The following is a 19,778-nucleotide window of genomic DNA, read 5'->3' on the forward strand; positions in this document are numbered from 1 at the left end:
AAATAGTTGTAAAATTGTATCGATCAAGCTTTTATGCGGCTGAATTTTATAGAAATAGAAAAATATAGTACCGCGGAGTTAATATTATTGTTTGTGAAAAGGACTGCTAATCCTCTTAGGGATAAACGATGTCTTTAACTGGCCAGGGTTAGGGATTTGGATGTTATTGAAATGTTAGGCGCGCAAACATCGGGTGTGTCGTTGTACCTTTATCATCGATTGTCCAACACTTCATGCATAGTGACTTTTAGAAACTCTTCTCATTTATTCATTCAAACATTTTCAAGTTTTCCTCATGCCGTCTGTTAGCGTTAATCCGCCCTCCTTATGCTTCAACATATTGTATCGTACTCAGGCGTTTTCATGAGTTTAAAATCTTCAACCAAACTTTCGAATCAATAAGATGGATTTCCATGCAGCAATGGAAACCTTCGCTGAAGCATGGGTGGCGGCGAATACCCCCACAGCTGTCAATGCAAGCGAGGTAAGACTTTCATTGTATACGATATCAATACTCAAAGGATTGTTACATTAGAAATATCATGAATTTTAATCCTAATTTTTGGTGTCAGGGTAATAATAGAGATTGATATTCTTTTCAAAAATAGATATCAAGGTTTTCACATTTACAATGCATTTCTGGGTACATAAATTGTATATGTAGTTTTTGGTGTTGATTAGATATTGATAAATGTCGTTAGAAGCTTTTTTGTAAATAATATTGGTCATCTTTGGAATTTGATATTGTCTAAACTGGTGTTGCATATATTACAGCACTTACAGCAGGTTGGAACTAATTGTCCCAATGGGATATTAGCCCTATTGGTGTATACATGTACATCTCAGAAAGGATAAGTTCATCATGCAAAACAAAACCCCAAAAATCAGCAACAACAAACAAACAAAAACCCATTAAATTCTCATTTTGCAAGAAGTACTTCAGATCAACATTAAAATTGAATACATGGAAAGTAGGAACTGTTTTTCTGCAACCTAATTGTATGAAATTAATTCCTTGACAGTAGAATCATTTTAGCATTAAGGGTCAGTCAAGCAAAATGTAGGTTTAAATTGTCTTACCTAAAGTTATAGGATTTAGTGTATATTTTTGCAGATTTTTAGATTTAGACACCAAGTAAAACAGTCCTTTTTTTACTGTTAACTGTATCCAATTGTGGGCAAATTGTATTCTAAACAAGCTATTTGGACGACCCATTTGGGCAGTTGGTCCACCCTGTTTAGACAAGGGATGAATAAAATTTTTACTTATTAATAACTCTAATTCTTACTTTCCATTTATATTATTTAACAGTGGCATACTAAAAAAATTGAAAGAAAACAAATTATAAACAAAAAGATGTTTATAACTTCTCTAGATCCTAAAAGCAGTTAGGGTTCATTATTAAATCACAACTATGTCATAGCATAGAATTGTATTGATAGATTGGACAAATATGGGAGGAGTTAGTAATGAAAAACAATATGAACAAGTTACTTGTTAATCCTAATAGTATCTATTGGGCTATAGTCTCTGTGGGCTTGATAGTGACATTAACTACATAATTATCAGTTTGTATTAAGGATATTACATGTAGTATAAAAGAAAAGATGATCTTGATCAGACTCACTTTGACAAAACTTTCTGATGCAGCATTTGATGCTAGATCTTTATGTTTTCTTATAAACAGATTCCTCAGGTGTCCCTTGCTGAAGATATACCCTCACAAATTCAGATGGAGCAGAAAATCAAAAAGAGAAGTAACATCCATTCCCCTGGCCAGGGGCAATCTACAGCTGCTACAACTGGTACGTTTTTCTTTTTTTTTTCGTTTTAAATAAATGTGAAGATCTTCATATATTTGAAGCTTGACTATATTAATATTAAAAAATATTATTTAAAAGCCAGTTAGATTTTATTTTATTTTTTTTTGGGGGGGGGGGGAGGGTATATTTTTTTTAATTGATAAAATTATCTCTTAGTAAAAAGAGTATAATATTTGTCTGTTATTTTTTAACAATTGATGTGGTCAAAACTTGCTTGTTTATATGCATACATTTCTTAACTATGAATAGACAAAAAAATTTAAAAAAAAAAATAAAAATTTATGCACCTGAAAAAAGGTCTCTTTCATACTTTTTATTGTCATTTAATGATATTAAATACATGTAGAGTAATTGTTTTGAAAAGAAACTACTTTTTAAAAAAGAAAAATTATCACAATCAAAAAACTGGATTAGAGGTGAAATCATTTTGATTGTGTTATGTTAGTGATTTCAAATTTTATCCTGGCTTTAAAGAATTCATAAAATAGAATAAGAAAAAACAAAGTGAATTATATACACATATTTCTTCTACATAAAAACAAATAAACTACCGTACATGTTCATTTTTTCTTTAGATTAATAATAAGTAATATAGTTCCTTTGAATGATTTTCAATTTTTAGTTGAAGGATATTATAATACATAGCAAGTCATTTTGATTTTTTTTAAAAATTGAAAAACAAAGCAAAACATACATTAACTGTATGAAATTTTCATAATTAATGATTATGTGTATATGTCTTGCTTATCTTGAAATTTATATAAAAAGATATGATTTTGTTTTCTATATACATTGACTTTTTAGCAAGAATATTAAAAGATTTTAACCAAACCTTGTATTTATTTTAAGTTACCAGCATTTGTTCTTTTTCTTCAATGTGGGATTTGTTATACAAGTAGAAGATTCAAAAATGAAAAAATTAGGATGAATATTATTTATCAAATGAACATTCATGAAATTTACAAGTGCTAAATCTTTTTTTCTATGCTTTGTATTCCTTGTGAAGCTGAAATAAAAATTTACACACATTTTATAAGGCTATTAGAAGTAGATAAGAGATCGTGTGATTGCTACATTTCCTTGCTATGAGGAATAGCTTTTAATCCACTTAACTGTCAGGAAAAGAGGACTAGATTAAATATGATTATTTCAAATACAAACAGCCTGTTAACTGTTCTTAAATGGTTAATCTCTTAAAATAACAAAATTTACTTTCATGGGATTATCCTTCTATTGTGGGTTAGTTAGGCAAGAGATTAGGGTATTGGATGTTTACCAAAAAGATTAGCAAATTTTCTCACAGCAGACTGGAGTCCATCTTAATCAGAAATGGTGTCCATTAAAAGCATGATTTACCTCAGTTTTTTGGTGAGAATTGTCACTATCAACCGCTATAATGCTCCTTGGAGCATACATAATTTTCTTAGTAGGAAATCTTGTTAGGAGTTCTTGATTGGTGGAAACTTTATCATGATGGACATTAATGATGTTTCAATTATTATTTTCAATGACATTTTTCTATCTTGAGAAGTGATTTTACATTTTAATTAATGATGTGAATTAGTAGCATGAAAATTAATGAGCTGGCACAGATCTTTATCCCTTTGTTACTAGATATTGGCGACAGTGTAATACTTTTGAATGAGAATTTCTCATCATTAGAATTTGTCTCTTACATTCATTAGTCCATACAGGTAATTCTCTAGACCTTTCCTGAACATTTTTGTAGTAAAGAGGAAACTGTCATCAATAATTTATCACTCATAAAATCCAAACCTTTTCATTCTCCAAAATAAGAAATGGCCGAGAAATGTAATTTTCCGGGGATATTACAGTGGTTGAGAACAGATAAAATGGGGATTTATGTTCAATTTGGCCCGGCGATCTTATCTTACATATGCGGGGATAATCTTAAGACTTCCCTAATTGGGGGAGATGAAGCAGGCATCTTTGCCTGAGATTTCCTAATCCTCAAAGTCTGATCAATTAAATGACATTGAGGGACTAAGCCAGCTTTCTGATTTTTGCCCTGCTCAAATGCAATGCCTTGCATTGGCAAAGATAGATCAGTCATCTGTTTGCATACCCACAAGTGGAGAAAATTGTTAGATTATTACCGTATTCAAATTGTATTTTATCAGACAAGTTCTTAGGTATGATTTTTCCTAATGTCATCTTTTTTCGCAATTACAAGAAAATCCTAGATATCTTTGGGACTTTTATATCATTTATCTGTTTGATCACTGAGAAAAGAATGTTTCGGTAGAGGAGGAAAATAGTCTGTGTTGATTTGGGCAATCATTTTCTTAATGCTGATTAAAAGAAGGGGTTGAGAATTGATTTTCTTTTTTAGATATGAAACTCAAACATTGTGTCACTCCTTTAGGTTTTTAAAAATCAAAATTAAAAAGAAAAATTCTGTTGACTTCCAAGGACATTAAAGTATAATTACATTGATTATGTAGTGTTGGTATGAAATGAATGATTGTCTGGTAAGCGCTAACTTCTGATGGATTTGAGATTAAACTGTAACACTTGGGGAGTCAACGTGTAATTATGGCCTCCGTTGGCAAACAAGGATCCATTCTGCTTTTCATTGGATTTGAACATTGTGGATTTTGAATTTCTTTACCTGCATAATAAAGGAGTTTATCCCATGTTGTTAAATAAACATAACTTTGCCTGTTGATAAACAATTGTTACAGTGTCGACAGAATCTGGCATTGTACGTTAAATATGTCTGTCTCCTGAGAGCATTTAGGATATAAAAATATTGGCTTTATGACAAAATGTTTTGATAATGGTGTATTATGTGAATCCCCATTTCTAGAGACACAGATAAATGCAGTACCAGTCTCTTTTTATTTGATCTTTTACAGCATTATTTTAACAAGAGAACTGTTTGCTAAAGAGGTAGAAAAATCTGAAATGATTTTTTTTAAAATTGAAATAAAGGGAGGGTAGGAAGAGGGGGGGGGGGGGAGGGTAGGAAGAGGGGGGGGGGTCAAAGACTTGGGGTAAGAGGCTTTAATTTCGATGTCCTGTAGTTGAAGATTAAGTTCATAAGAACAGAAGATGAAGACAACACTATCAACAAACCAACCTTAAACCCTGATCGTGAAAAGACTGTCTAAATTAGGATTTTGTGTGTGCAGGGCATTCATTCCTGGGGATTAAATCGACCCTGGATTAAGTGTCTATCCTTTATGTGTTTACATATCTTCTATTCTCCCACTCTTGTCTCTAATCCTGCCGACCTGAATTTTCCATTTAGTTAATACCGCGGGTCCCACCGAGAACGGAACACTTAGCAGTGAGATTGAAGTGATCAGACTATGAAAGCACGCTTCAAATGACAATTTTTTTTTAAATAACCATGAATATAAGATGCATTTGAAATCAAGTAAAAACTGATGAAATTGAACTTAAATGTCTAATGTCAAGTCCAGTTCTATTTGTTACAGCTTTAAATTTGGTATATATCAGAAATATATATTGATTTATTTACTGATAATGATAACCAGATTGTATGCCAAACCTCATAGATTCGGAGTAATTTATTTTTTCTTCTAAATTAAGGGTTATATATGTACGTGACATATCTGCACTGCCCATCTAAATGTATATACATGTACTTCTGCACATCGACCATTGGTGGGCTCTAACTCTATCTTCCCATCTTAAGATAAAAAAAAAATCTTGACAAAACTGCGAATAAGGAAACAATCACGATACTAAACAGTTTAATTTCTTTTTGGTGTTGTTCAGGTGTAGGTGGTTTTTATTAATCAATTTGTTCTCTTGTGGTTTTTTATGATGTGATAAACTGAAAAAGCCACTCAAGGAAATGAATTGAAGATTATATAGTCATTTTTTCTATTCAAATTGCAAATGATTTATATACTGCAAGATATATTGCAAAATTTTTCTAGCTGTTTAATATGGGATTATTTTCTTTTTATTACCTACAGTTTTTTGTCTGCCTTATAATTAGGAGCCAGATCATTTGTAAAGACACATAAGCACATGTGGTTTAATTAGATCTTGAATTTGTAGAGTGATAATTAACTTAATATAATAAAGGTTATGAAAATGAAGAGACATTAACTTAATCTGAATAATTGCAAGCAAGTATAAAACTTTCATACAACACTTATTTTAAATAATTTAAAAACATTTGATTTCTTTAAATACTTTCTTACTGTTTCATTTACTATCATATTTTCATGTTGTTTTTTTTTTAAATTCTAACTTTATGATTAAGAGTGCATATGTTTACAGGAAAACCTCAATGAAATGAAAAGAAACTTGAACTTAGTCATTCTCCAAAGCAAAAAAAAAAAAAAAAAAACATAAAAACTAAAGATGAATATTATGTAAGAGATCATAAAATAGGATGTATGCTGGTAGTGCAAGTGTAAAACAATATCACAAGTGTGTGTAATCTCAGGAATTAGAAGAATTAAGGTAGAGCCGATAGGTAAATTCAGGACAGCTGTGAACTTCTGGAAGATTTGGTTTTAATGCAGATAATATTGGAATATATTTGGCAGTATCTTTGAAGAAAATGTGATTGCTTAAGCCAAATACAAAAGTCTTCAAGATGTGAATTACTAAGTTTTAATCTCAAACCAAATGTGTTTCTTTTGATATCATCTTGTGGTTCTGTCAGTTTTATACCAGTCATTTAGAAATTAATGAAAACCTTGTCTTGATCTGTTCAAATGCAATATCATTTCAATAATCTTAATGTAAGTTATAACATAATTCAAGATTTTCTCTAAAACATTGGGTCTTATGATTATTTGAATTTGTGTAATTTTGCCAACTTCATCAACAAGTTTGTCCCTCAGATCTTTTATTTTTTCTCCCCCTGATGTAATTGTGAGATTTAAGTTTGGCTGTTAATTACTGATGATAAGCCCCCAACTTTTGACAGTTTCTTCGGATTCAAAGAGATCTCAAGCCTAAGTTAAGTGAAGACACCCACTGCTCTGAAATTATCGTAATCATAACCATCACAGGAATATATAAGTAGCCAGTCATTTCTGCTGTTAGATCTGTCCTATGGAAGTTGTTGTGCAACTGAAATAATTTCATTTAAAACAGATGAGGAAATAAGCTGTATAGTCATCCAGCTCTAAAGTTCCAGGACAGGATATTTGTTTTCAACAAGCCACTCAAAAATAGAATACTCAGAATTAGACTCTCTCTCTCTCTCTCTCTCTCTCTCTCTCTCTCTCTCTCTCTCTCTCTCTCAGCTATAGTTCAGAGTAATCTAATAAATGAATAAAAGATTCCTTTATTTTTTTTTTTTAACTGGTCAATTTTTTTTATCGCACCCCTAGTATATTTTTTAAACATTTTTAATTCTTTCCCTTCAGTTAATGCATATAAGAGCATGTTCTGGTTTTGCCATTTATAATGTTGTTGATATCAGATGGATTGTGAAGATTAGTATGAAGTACTTGGAGATGACAACTGTTGGGGAAATGCTCCGATTTTCAGGTACAAAAATCTGCAGATTAGGATCAGAGATACTGCTCAACAGCAGCAATCCATCACAACTGTCAGGGAATTAAAATGGCCTGATCCAGCTTTGACACTGAGAGACATAAAGAGGAGAGATTGTTATTTTCACTTTTTTCCCTTTTAATTCAAATCTGACACAAAAGCAGCTGCTCATAAGAGGATGAATCTGGGGATAGACGGATTAAACGACCATGCATCTGCCTTATCGCTTTACTTAAGTCTGTCCTCTGAACATATGAAGTGTTAAAATGGAATTAGAGGGATGTCTTCTCCTTTTGCACAGAAAGCAAACCCCAAAAAGGCTGGGCCTAATCCGCTTTGTATTAATTCCTTCTCCATATTTTTTTTTTTGCATCTTCATTTTCCTTCTTGTCCAGAGCTGTGGCCTGTATAAGTTCAAGGGTTTTTTTGGGGGGGTTTTCTGTTTGCCTAAAAAGCAAAAGAATCATTTTATGCATGTACATAAATACCTGTACTGACTGTAAATGTACCATACAACAAATGAAAGAATATTTTTCCAATTATCTGCTGGTTTTTGATATATATTTTTAAAAATCATTGTCTCCAGAAGTGTTTAATGGATTAGGTCAATGAAGACTGCAGATTGACCAATTGGTACCTGACAAGCTTTAACAGAATAATGACCACCAGGCCTTTCGTAGGTGATGGTGACAAGGTGTTATAGATTTGTGTCTCTGGGCGGATTAAGACCCTGGACCATCTGTCATCACCCTAGCTTAAACAAAGCTGATTAAATGTAATCAGTGGTAAGGTGATGGAGTTCACCCCACCGAGTAATTACTACATGTAGCACAGACTTTGTCTCTGACAGTCTCTCTCTCTCTCTCTCTCTCTCTCTCTCTCTCTCTCTCTCTCTCTCTCTCTCTCTCTCTCTCTCTTCCTTCACACATAAAGTTGATGAAAGTTGCAATGTTCGTTTTGGGTTTTGGTATATTATTAAACTGGAAAAGCTAAATGGAAAAGATAGAAGGATGTTTTTTCTTCATCCTGGAAATACCACATGAGAATATTACCCAGTAACCCAAAAGAGCAAAGTTTGGGTTACTATATATTTGTTATTTATAGTGCAGTGTGTAGAACTCCATATTTTTTGACTTAAGTTTCATCCTTGCTTGAAAAAAAAATTAAAAATCAAAACGCAGCTGGTCAAAAAGTGTAAGAAATAAAATAGAATGATTTCAAGAACTGACTACAATACTTTCCTATCAAAAAAGATTGTGATATATGTTTTATGAATTTTATTCTTTTTATCGGAAGACATGAACATTTTTGTAAAATGAAAAAAAAAAACACTAAAAGATTCCTTAAGGAAGACAATGAAGAATTTATGTTGGGAAATTCATGCTTTGGGGCAAAGATTGGGTGGTTTTTGGAATTATTTCATTATTTATCTGAAAAGAATTTTATTGCTAAGGATTTCTGATGGGGGCTTATCCTGTTTGCAGATTAGAGAGGAAGTTTCTGGGAGGTAGAATAGTCTTGGTATTTCAGAGAGGATAAGGACCTAAATTTATTTACTTTTGTAATAAAACTGGATTTTAAATTTTTAGAGGTTTTAAAGAGGATTTATCCCTTTCAGTTAAATTGAAAAATCTCTGGACGGATTTAAGATAATTTCCTCCGTGCTTATAAGGATGATCTTTGTCCGACTTCTTTGAATGACGACTTTAAATTTTATAAATGCTCGACACAGAGAGAAAGTAAATAAGCTCAAAGTGTTTAAAATTACGATCACGGGATTAATTTGCACCAAGCTTACGGATTTGATATCTGTTTTACTTTTCGATAAAATAGAATATTTAGATGACGAGTTAGGAATATGTATACCTCTTGAGTGAAGAATGAATTTATAAGAAGTTTTTTAAAAAAAACTGAGTTGTCTACTCAAGCTCATGTCAGGAGCAGTAGCAAGGTTCGGAGCTCTTGAAATATGTTGAGATTTTTGTTGATCCTCCATTCTATGAACATTTTATCAACCATTAGTATAATCGTGCTTCACTGATCTTCAGAGCAGTAGTATAAATGTAAGGGGTATACAAGAAAATGAGAGAAGTGCGACTTTCATATGGTTGATAAACTGAAACAAATCTTTTCCCTTCAGTTATATGGGGGGTTTTTTTTCCCTCAAATGTATTACATTTTATATACCAATTTATGTTAAATTCAAACTTTTTTTTCAAATCTTAGGAGTTAAATCTTTGCCCATCCATTGTGTGATTGAGCAAACAAATGGACCTTTGACCTTTGAACCTGACAACACTGCCACCTACAATGTGGAGTTGGATACGTATGCTATATTGCCATGTACAACCCTGTTCTCGGAGCTTTTACGAACAGCACTCGTCAAACTTGGATACAACGCCAATGAAGCCATGAACGCAAAAGGTTTTGATTAATTTCACATTTCCACAATTCATTTTAAATAAGAAATATGCACAATAATGACATTGTTAATTATTTCTGAATAGATTAGTTATTTCAAGAACCATGTAATTGAATCGTTCAATCTAGGTGCCATTCAGATCAAGAACTGGAAGCCACTCAGTTTTGAAACCATTACTGAAGACAGTAAGTCAACAATTGAGGACATTCTGGGTGACCTCACACAGACAGCCAAACTGAGGATCAGACTCTGCAGGTAAGTTTGTCTGTCTGAGACCAAAAAAACAGACAAAAATGGACGTCTGTCAGGCCATGAGAGTGAACCTTTCTATTCACTTGATTCCAGGAAATATATTGCGCATATATACACATGAAATTTTAGGAACATTATTTGAAACTTATCATTTCAACAAATTCCTTTTGTTATCGTTTATTTTCTGTCATAAAAAAAAAATAATAAAACCTGATCAGATATGGGCTAAGACTCACTGTGTCTTTATGTACTTTGATGATTTTTGTAGACACACATTTATAACTCTAAAAGCATCTTCTTCAACTATATTAGATTTCAATCGTCTATGTAGAGTGTAAATCTGATGAAATAAGGAGATTAAAAGCTATGCAACACTGATTTGATGAAGCAATAAAAGTACAACTGCCTGAGAAGATATACTGCAAGATGTACCAGTACTCTTGCACTATAATCGTTACAAGATAAACTGCAGTAGACAGTTGGCTTTCATTACCATATACTGTACATGTATTAATGGAAGAAAGTAAACAGATTAAAAAAGAGAGTTTATACAAAAAGTGTGTGACCCTCTCAGTATGCATATTCAAAGTGATTCACAAGGTATTACATGTAAAAACAACAAATGATAGAATATACAAATGATAATACTGTAATATATAAGGAGGTGGCATTATTTATAAAGTGAAAAAAATTGCTCTGTACGGTTTTCTTAAACTGCATATCATATTTTAATGATGTTTAAATATTACCTTATTTACTGGTAACATTATGTATAATATATTTTATATATCAAAAAAGCAAAGGCAACTATTGTGTGAGCATTGTTTACAGTGTGGTTATTTTAAGAACATGTAGCTTTACATTTTTTTCTTTTGGTTATTTTCTTTTTTTTTTATTCTATACTCTTTAAAACACAAAAACTTTTGGAAGCATTTTTCGGTACCTTATCACTGTGACGATGTTCTGGAGAGCTGCGTTGAAAGTCTCGCTTTCATTTCTTGCCACTCTCACTTTCCTTCTTTACAGTAGTACCAAACTCAGCTCCACCGATGAAATCAAAGGGAAACTACTCCAGCTTCTGTTGACTCAGTCGCAAGGCCTCCTCATGAGCTCTGGTTGTCCGATTGAAAAGGTGAGTGAGGGAGATGTTGTTATGCGACAGGTAGTGCTGTGCCTGGAGTAATCTAAGAGGATGAATAAAGCTGCTAGTTTTTATACTTTCTCTGCAGGAGTTTAAAGCAGTTGTTTTAAATTAGTGCCACAGCCCCTAGATGGTTTGTCATTTTAATTTGTGATGAACATTGTATATACAGACAAGATAATTAAAATTAAAGAGGTTGGGTTGGTTTGTTTTGTTAGCAACAGAAGGGGTTTTATATGTGAGTATATTGTATTGCCTTCTGTTATTGGATTCTCTTATTCCTAACTAGTTGAAGTCAAACCTGAACTGAATGATCTACACAATAAGCAAAGCTTGTCTTCCATATTATTTAAAGCACATTGAATAGGAAATCAAATCAGGGTTATTTGATCAAATCCTTATATTTTTTAAAAAACAGAAGTTAAAATTAAATAAGAATACATGTATTAAGATACTACCCAATGAACTGTATCAATAATTACATATCCAGTATAAACCTGTCACTCAGATGTCCTTAAATGGCCGTGATCTCCTGTCTTTTGTTTTTAACCTTGTTTCTTATAGCTAGCTGAATTGGTATTCAGTTGTTAGGGGGCAAATTGATTTTATAGATCTTAAATTTTAAGATTTATTTTTGACCATGAAGTTATTTCAAAAAAAGCATGCAGAAGCCTATATTTTTATCTGCCATTTGGCACCTGCAACAAGAAATTTTAGACCTTGTCATGATGTGTTGTAGTTGGAACTGAAGTCCATAAATGTATAAGTGAATATTTTTTATGGCAGGAGCTAGATCTTATCACTTATGTGGATATTTGACAATAACAGCATTTGACATATTTGATAAACCATGCATCAGCGATTCAAATACAAAAATGGCCCATGTGTCCATGTGCTACATTCATATTAATACATTTATAGGAAATAAAGGTATTAAGCACTCTTATTAGCATATCCTCAAATCTTAATGTAGTTTCTAGCGGGGTTTTTTTGTCAAGATTATATCAAAAAAATATTTATTTCCCCTTATATTATCATTAATTTAGCAGAAGCATTCCAAAAAAAAGTACTGAACAAAAATAAAACAGGAGATACACCACTCTGATTAAGGGGTAAAGTGAGACATTAAATATTCACCAGTGATTGTAAACTTCTACTGTGATAAAATAGTAGAAGCAGACAGGGCCAGGTTTATATAAAGTCTGAACATAATGGAGGAGGGATCCTTCTACGGCTTCATTATAAAATGTATCCAAGCTCATTATAAAGTGTATTCCGTTTTTTCTCACCTGTGTGATAGGAGCATTCTGTATTTAAAAAAGCAAATGTAACTTGACCTGGTCATTATAGCAGTAACAGCTCACTCTGTCTGTATACTACAGGCTTAATGGTGATGTACTGGGCTGTTAAAATGTCATTCTCAAATGTCCAGCAGAATCCACTGAATGAGAAATAAAGTTAAATATGATCATTCAAGTGTTTTAAGAGTGGGTTTTATTTTTCTAATGAATAAATAAACCAGTTATTAAAGCTGATTTTAAAGATTCTTTCATTTTTCTTGATGAAGATTTATTTCATGATAATTTTAAATACTCGTAGATGATTACAGATGAGACCTTTATAACGTACTTATAAATAACAGCTGTTTATTAAATACTTTAAAGGTTATGGATCTGATAATATGAGGGTAATGTGAAAGTAACCAAGATTTCTGCAAATAGTATCGGTAAATAATTAAACACCTGGGATCAGTGTTAATTCCCGGTCAGATACTTAGTAACACCTATAACTTGGTCTACAAACTCATATTTTTATATATTAAAATATGATATAAATCAGCCACTGAAAGTTGAAATATGAAAAGTTATGACTGAGTTAGTGTGTAGATAACTGATTTGTGTTCCTACAATAGGAAGGAATTCTTTTTATCATAATGTATAGGAACTAATAAACCCATGAAATAATCTCAAATTTGAGGAAATAACTCCAAATTGTGAAATTGTTCACATGCAGTAATGATCATTGTTTAAGACTGCAGATTAAATTACTGAATACATATATTGCCATTGAAAAATACTTCATTTATTTATATAACTCTACAACTGTATTATCAATACCGATAGCTTTACAAAGAAGTTTTCAAAACAAATATACCACTTTTTCAAAGTGTTATCCTTGGTGTAAAATATTGTGTTTCTTAAGCGGAAAAAAGAATTTTGAAGTTGTCCCCACCTTTCTGTTGCTATGGATTTATGATTATTTTCTTCAAGAAATTAGATTCATAATGATTGCTAAAAATTATTTAATGAAAATATATTTTCATTTTATATTTTGCAGGATCTCTTAACATCTTTGAGCAAAGGGGACAGCTTTTCTAATTTGCCCCTAGAAATCAGAAAATCATTTGACAAATGGTATCAAGACCTGCATAAACAGCACAGTGAGGAGGCAAGGCATTCGAACACCTCTACCCCAGAGAAGCTCCCAGCCTCACCCCAGAGGGAACAGCAAAGTTACTCCACAAACCATGCTCCCCTGCATGGCAAAACCAGAATGAGAACGTCGTTTGACCCCGAGCATGAAATTCCACGGTTGCAGAAGTGGTTTGCTGAGAATCAGCACCCTCCTAGAGAGGTGATGATAAAATACCTAGAGGAGTTAAATTCTCTTGACTCTAGAAAAGGACGAAGGCCTCTGGATCTGACCAACATCATATACTGGTTTAAGAATGCTAGAGCTGCGCACAGAAGAGCATCCAAGTGCTTTGATGGTGACACCTCATTTGAAGGGGATGAAATTAATGACGAGAGTACTAATACTCAAGAGAATGGCTGTTTTATGGGTACCAGGGGCCTTCCATACATGTTGCCTTACCCATTTCAGGGTATCTATGGTTCTCATGATATTTTAGGAGATACTCTTAAAGAGCCATGTGACCTTTCTCAGGCAGGTCAAAGGGCAAGGATGAATGGCATGAAAAAAGAGGATGAAGCAGAACGGACGAGTAAAGTTGAAGGAGAAAGAACAGAATCAAAAAGTGCAGATACAGACCTGGACAAATCAGATGATGATGAAGGAGACAAAGAGGGGCATACAGTATCCATTAAAAAGGAAAGTTCTTCACCATCTGATGGTGAAAAGACTTCTGATACTGGCGATACTCCATACCTACCCAACAGAAATGCTGTGTATGTTCTGCCTCATCAGTACAGCCAGTATAAGAACGGTCAGGATGCCGACGAAGAACCCAGGGAACCATGTGACTTGTCAAATTCTCATAAATCTAGTCAAGTGAAAAAAGACATTTTGGACACAGCAAACAACAACAAGAAAAGAAAGAATTCATCAGATGATGAGCAGGAGAAGGAAAACTCCAATGGAAAGGCTGACTCGCTGAACAGGTACAACACTGAGAAGCAGAGGTCCTCATCACAAGATTATCCCAACCACTCCAGCCGCTCCAGCAATGGCAATTCGGAGGTTTTTCACTCAGGATCTGATGATGACAATGATCTGGAATCCGATATGGATGATAGCCAGTCCTACGCAGGATCAGAATCTAGTCATGAAGCCAAAGATGGAACCTTTATAAGGGAGGCCCACATGGGCAGTTACAATGCAAACGCTCTCTCACGACTGCAGCAACAGCACGGTGCAGCAGGATTACATCATCCTCTCCACATTCCCCATTTCCCCCATCCATTGGCCATGACTTATTTCCCCATGAATAGTCATTTTTTACAGCAAACAACAAGATACCAGCAACAGCAGAACTCTCAAGCTATGTCCAGTGACGAATCTCCTACCGATCATCACATCAAGTCCGGCAGCCTCAGTTCTTCTCATCGCAAGCGACGAACTCGAGTCTTCATAGACCCAATGTCTGAGATACCCAAGTTGGAGAAATGGTTTGCAGAGGACACCCACCCTTCATCCTATATGATTGATAAGTACTGTGAAGAGCTGAATAAATCTGAATACCGCCAAAAGTTCCCAAAGCTAGAAGCCAAAAATGTACAGCTGTGGTTCAAGAACCACCGGGCAAAAGTGAAGAGAATGAGGGTGTCCTCTGTAGATTTACATGGGATGGAGTATAGGATGGAGAAATGTTAACAGAAATTTGTTTGTGCATTATTTAACTTCATTTGAAGGTCTACACATTGAATATTGTTTTGGTACACTTGTTTCTATGTATCTCAAAGTACTTGTTATTAATAGGAATTTCTGATATGTAACAAGTTTTTGTTATAAAAAATTGTATCAGAATTTTGAGTGTTAGGTCAGTAGGTTACTTTTACCTGAGGTGAGAGCTCTGCCTGTTCAGGTACGCACTCTGGGGTAAGAGAAAAATGATATGTCATTGTCATCTTGAAATGTCAGGTTGTGTGTTTTTATCTCCAGTGGATGTGTTTAAGATATTATTGTTACACCCCATATTTATTAACGTGTTGTTTACAGTCGGGGGCTACTGGCAATTCTCATGAAACTACCGCATAATTATGTTTGGTTAGATGTTCACATTGGGTTCTATAGGCCCAAAGTTAGTCACATTTTTGTTATTTACTAGAACTTTTCCCCTTTGCAATTGATTAACTTTTTAATATACGTAGTTTACATATTGTTCTATGTGGTTGAAGGTGCTATTTTAAGAAACAATTTCTGATACATGTTTTAACATTGTTCATACATTCATCCGCCGTTGGAACCTAGTTGTCATAACATCACTGCCCATTAATGCAATTGCTGACATTTTTATAAAAATTGCATAAGATGCTTTTACGAATCAAAGGGAATAATATTTCTTTTATTAAGAATTGTACAAAAGAAACAAAAATTATTTATCTACTTAAAAGATTGTTTTCCAAGATATTTTTCTTGAAATAATAGCGCTACTCCATGTAAAGTTTGAAATCTAATTTCAGCTTAAGTACACTCTAGCTCATTTTATTTCAAATTGTTTTAGTGTTATTTTTTTTTTAATGACCAAAGGGGTACTGGTTAATTAGGTGGATGCAGGGTCAATGCTACATGTATAACAGGGCTATGAGCTCTCTCTGTACCTAGAAATGCAACTTCTTGGTTATAAACTAACAAGGTACAGAAAAACTGGATATCTGATACTTCTGTTTAATTTACATTCCACATGACAAAACCACATTCTGGTTGCTCCACAGGAGGGTAATATATTTTTAACAGCTCTCTCTATCTCCTGATTATTTTTATTTTTCTTCTTCGTGATAGAATTTTGGACTGTTTGGAAATCTCTAAACCTTTGATTCATAACTATAGAAATTATTTCTACAACCATCTATTGATAACAAAGACAGTTTTTGTCTGCTAATAAAACATATATGTATATTTGATCATTAATATTTTGATTCCTTATATTCAATCATGATTTAGTTTGTATGCTTTGTTAAGTTTGTCGAAGTCGGTAAAGTGATAATTTTTTTTAATTTTTGCAATTTCTGGGTGATCTCTAGCTGGTCTTTATAAAAATTGCAACTTCTGTAAGACAATTTTTAATTTTTTTAATCTATCATGAATAGATTTCTTTAAGTTTAAGAGGGAGTTCAGTGTAAATTTAATAAACAAATTATATTTGAAGTCAGTTTTCCCAAAATTATACTGAATCATGATTGAATATAATGGTAGAAGAAAACAATTGTACTTAAATTTGAAGAGCTTACTGTTTGCATGATTTCTGTTGCATCACACAGACGCCAGATGACTTAAATTCATCTGTACTACTTTCACTTTTAGGCTCCAGTTATCCTGCTTTTTCTAGTGTTTAGATCTATGTATTCTTTGTACCCATAACAAGCATTTTCCTTCTGAATTTTTTTTATATATATGTTTTATAAAAATCACAATGATTTTATTTTATCTGATTAAGGGCTGATTATAATCTCAAACTTTTTTCAAGTTGTAGAGGCAAATGTTGCTCCTAATATTTCTTAATGCTCATAGATACCTCAAGAATTGAGATTGTTTTTAATGAAAATTAACCCTAGGTTATTGCTTTTTATTATGAAATCATGTAAGATAACTATTTTTTTTTTCTATGATTGGTTTATAAAGTCATATGAATAAAAAGGACTGAAATCAGAAACTATGGTTGATGAACCGAGACTCTTTTGAATTATTCCCCATTATAGTTCTGCTCAAGCGGTATTTTCTTGACTTGTTGAGTATCCAAACAAGTCATCTATTTCTTTGACAGCAGTGAATTCAAATTCTCTGTGCTCCTCTCACCACGATACCAGTTTTTCAAGTGCGACAGAAATTGGTGAATAAAAAAACCGTTTTGGTTTAAAACAACAACAAAAAATAGACACTTTACATTCCATTGAAAAATTTTTAAACAGAGTTATATATTGAGATTTATTGTCGGTGAATTTATTTTTACATGATAATTTAGATATTAGCCATGAACTGGAAAAAAACATAGCAGTTTTGGATATGTGAAGTCAGTATTTTTAATTAATGTCTTGAAACATAACATGTTTGTTAAGGTTTACTTCAAGTGCTATAATCAGTTATATAACCTGTTTTTTATCAATCAAACTATTTATTGTATATGACTTACTCAAGTCTACCGAATAGCTCTGTTTCAGCAGGCACCTAAGTAATTTATTATGTATTCAATTGAATATTTATTAGGCCAGTGGTCATGTTAGTCTTCTCCTCCTACCGAATCTATGTGGTTTTCTTTTTTTATTTTAAGCTTTACTGATTTTAATCTACCGCATCTCACCTCCTTTTTATAGTGCTGAGATAAACAAACAAATGATAGAGAAATATTGAAGTCTTGTCAAAGCTAGTTTTAAAGGGTTATGGGCAATAGATGAACTGTTTACTTTTTATGGTTTTGTTCTACTCAACTTTTTTTTTCTTAATTGACTTCCTTTTTAGCAGGAATGTGTTCATATTTTTTTTAATTTTGGGAAATGAATTGTGGGTAATGGACCCACGCGAAATGTACATCTTTGGTGGTTGTCTGTAGTTTTTCTCTTGTTAGCTGTTTTTTTTTTCTTTTTGCCTTTTTTTTTGTGTAGTTCAGATGTCTTAGAATATTGTCTTTTTTGTTGACTCTATAATTTATAGAGACATTATTATTATTAAATATTATGACTATTTTTTCCTTTTATGAGTAACTCTGTGACTATTGACAGGTAGACGGTTTTTATCTCTTTAAGAATCAGGTGTAACTTTTTGTATATCCCGACATGTGATCTTATTTTTGCATTTTATGTGGTTCAATCTGGCCAGAACGCAGAAACGAACAAAAGTGCAGAATTTTTTAGAAAACTTGTTAATTATGCACTGAGATTAAATCTTTTGTTCTCAACAATAGTTGCCTTTGCATTTCATCATCAGGAACTTTATACAAAAAAATAAGAAGCCAAAAAATTTTGTTGTTATGTCAGATATATGCAATAAAAATATGATCGTCAGAACTTGCGCATTTGTTCAGATTTCATCTTTCAGGTGTTCGTACCTTTGTTTTTAAGGGTTCTCCACACCTTTCAGAAAAGTTAAGCATACAAGTCCTAACTTCTTTATTAACTAGAGATATGAATTCTAGCATGCATTCTACTTGAAAATGACAGAAAAAAAATTAATTTAGGGCACAGGGGCCTGTCACGAAGTGTTTTTAAGTTTTTATATCTACCACCTCTATACAATAAATATTATATTGTACAGAGGTGGTAGATATAAAACAAAAGCCCTGCTGTATTCTAACTCGGGACCTGTGGGTCAGTTGCCTATAGCTATACCAATTGCACTACAGAGTTCCACAACCAAATTGATATAAACAGTTTCAAAATGGGTTGAAATCACTATATACTGTCATAAGAAGTAAAAGAAATGGGGTGCCAAGGACCCTTAAACTCATATTTTGCTCACTCTCTCTTGAATAAGTTTTTTATGAATTTTAACCCTTATTTAAGTTAAGTTTTTAATATTTTTAACTTGGTTGAAACAACTGAATGGTTTTTTACCTTAATTGGAATGTAGCTACTTGTAACTTCAGTGGTAGATAAACATGAATCAATCATATGGAGAAAAATTCCGCATAAACAGCTAAAAATATTGAACTACCTGACAAAATGATTGGCCTAAAGAGACAAATAAACAGTTTAGGGGCCTAAAATTGAAATGTTTTCTTGCAATTAGATGTATTGGATTAGTTCTAGTTAAAAACCAACATTTATAAAGGGTTTTTGGCATGCATAGTCACCAATTTTTTTTTTATATTGCATACAATGATACCTATTGATGTAAGAAGAAGCAAACTGGCAAAAAAAAGGGCAACTGATGCTTTAGTAACGGAGACTAAAAATAAAAAAAAATTGAAAATTTTATCGACTTCAAAGCATAAATACAGTGAAAAACACCTGTATCCAAGTGCCAGAGACAAGTGATTTCCCTGTTATAAGAGTAATTCGATATATCCGTCTAGTTTACATTATATTAAAGTCACGGTAAATGAAAATCATTTACGGTAGCTGTAAGTGTCAATTCATTATAAGCTTGTTAGCTTTAACAGTATTTTACTGTAGAGGAAATAATCGCTGCTTATGTAAGTTTTTATATAAAATATAAATTTAACTATGTGGT

At 32.7% G+C, this 19,778-nt stretch overlaps 1 protein-coding gene across 1 annotated transcript; it reads left to right on the forward strand.

Moving 5' to 3' along the window:
• The first annotated feature begins 78 nt into the window (after window positions 1-78).
• On the forward strand, window positions 79-18,617 carry LOC105334238 (homeobox protein dve-1). The gene is made up of 6 exons (XM_011437607.4): window positions 79-484; window positions 1,689-1,806; window positions 9,565-9,762; window positions 9,889-10,015; window positions 11,039-11,144; window positions 13,491-18,617. The coding sequence occupies exons 1-6, from the start codon at window positions 404-406 to the stop codon at window positions 15,264-15,266; spliced, it is 2,406 nt and encodes an 801-aa protein (XP_011435909.3). The 5' UTR covers window positions 79-403; the 3' UTR covers window positions 15,267-18,617.
• The last annotated feature ends 1,161 nt before the right edge of the window (window positions 18,618-19,778 follow it).

The sequence above is a fragment of the Magallana gigas genome, chromosome 5 (genome assembly GCF_963853765.1).
Source record: "Magallana gigas chromosome 5, xbMagGiga1.1, whole genome shotgun sequence".
Taxonomy (NCBI): domain Eukaryota; kingdom Metazoa; phylum Mollusca; class Bivalvia; order Ostreida; family Ostreidae; genus Magallana; species Magallana gigas.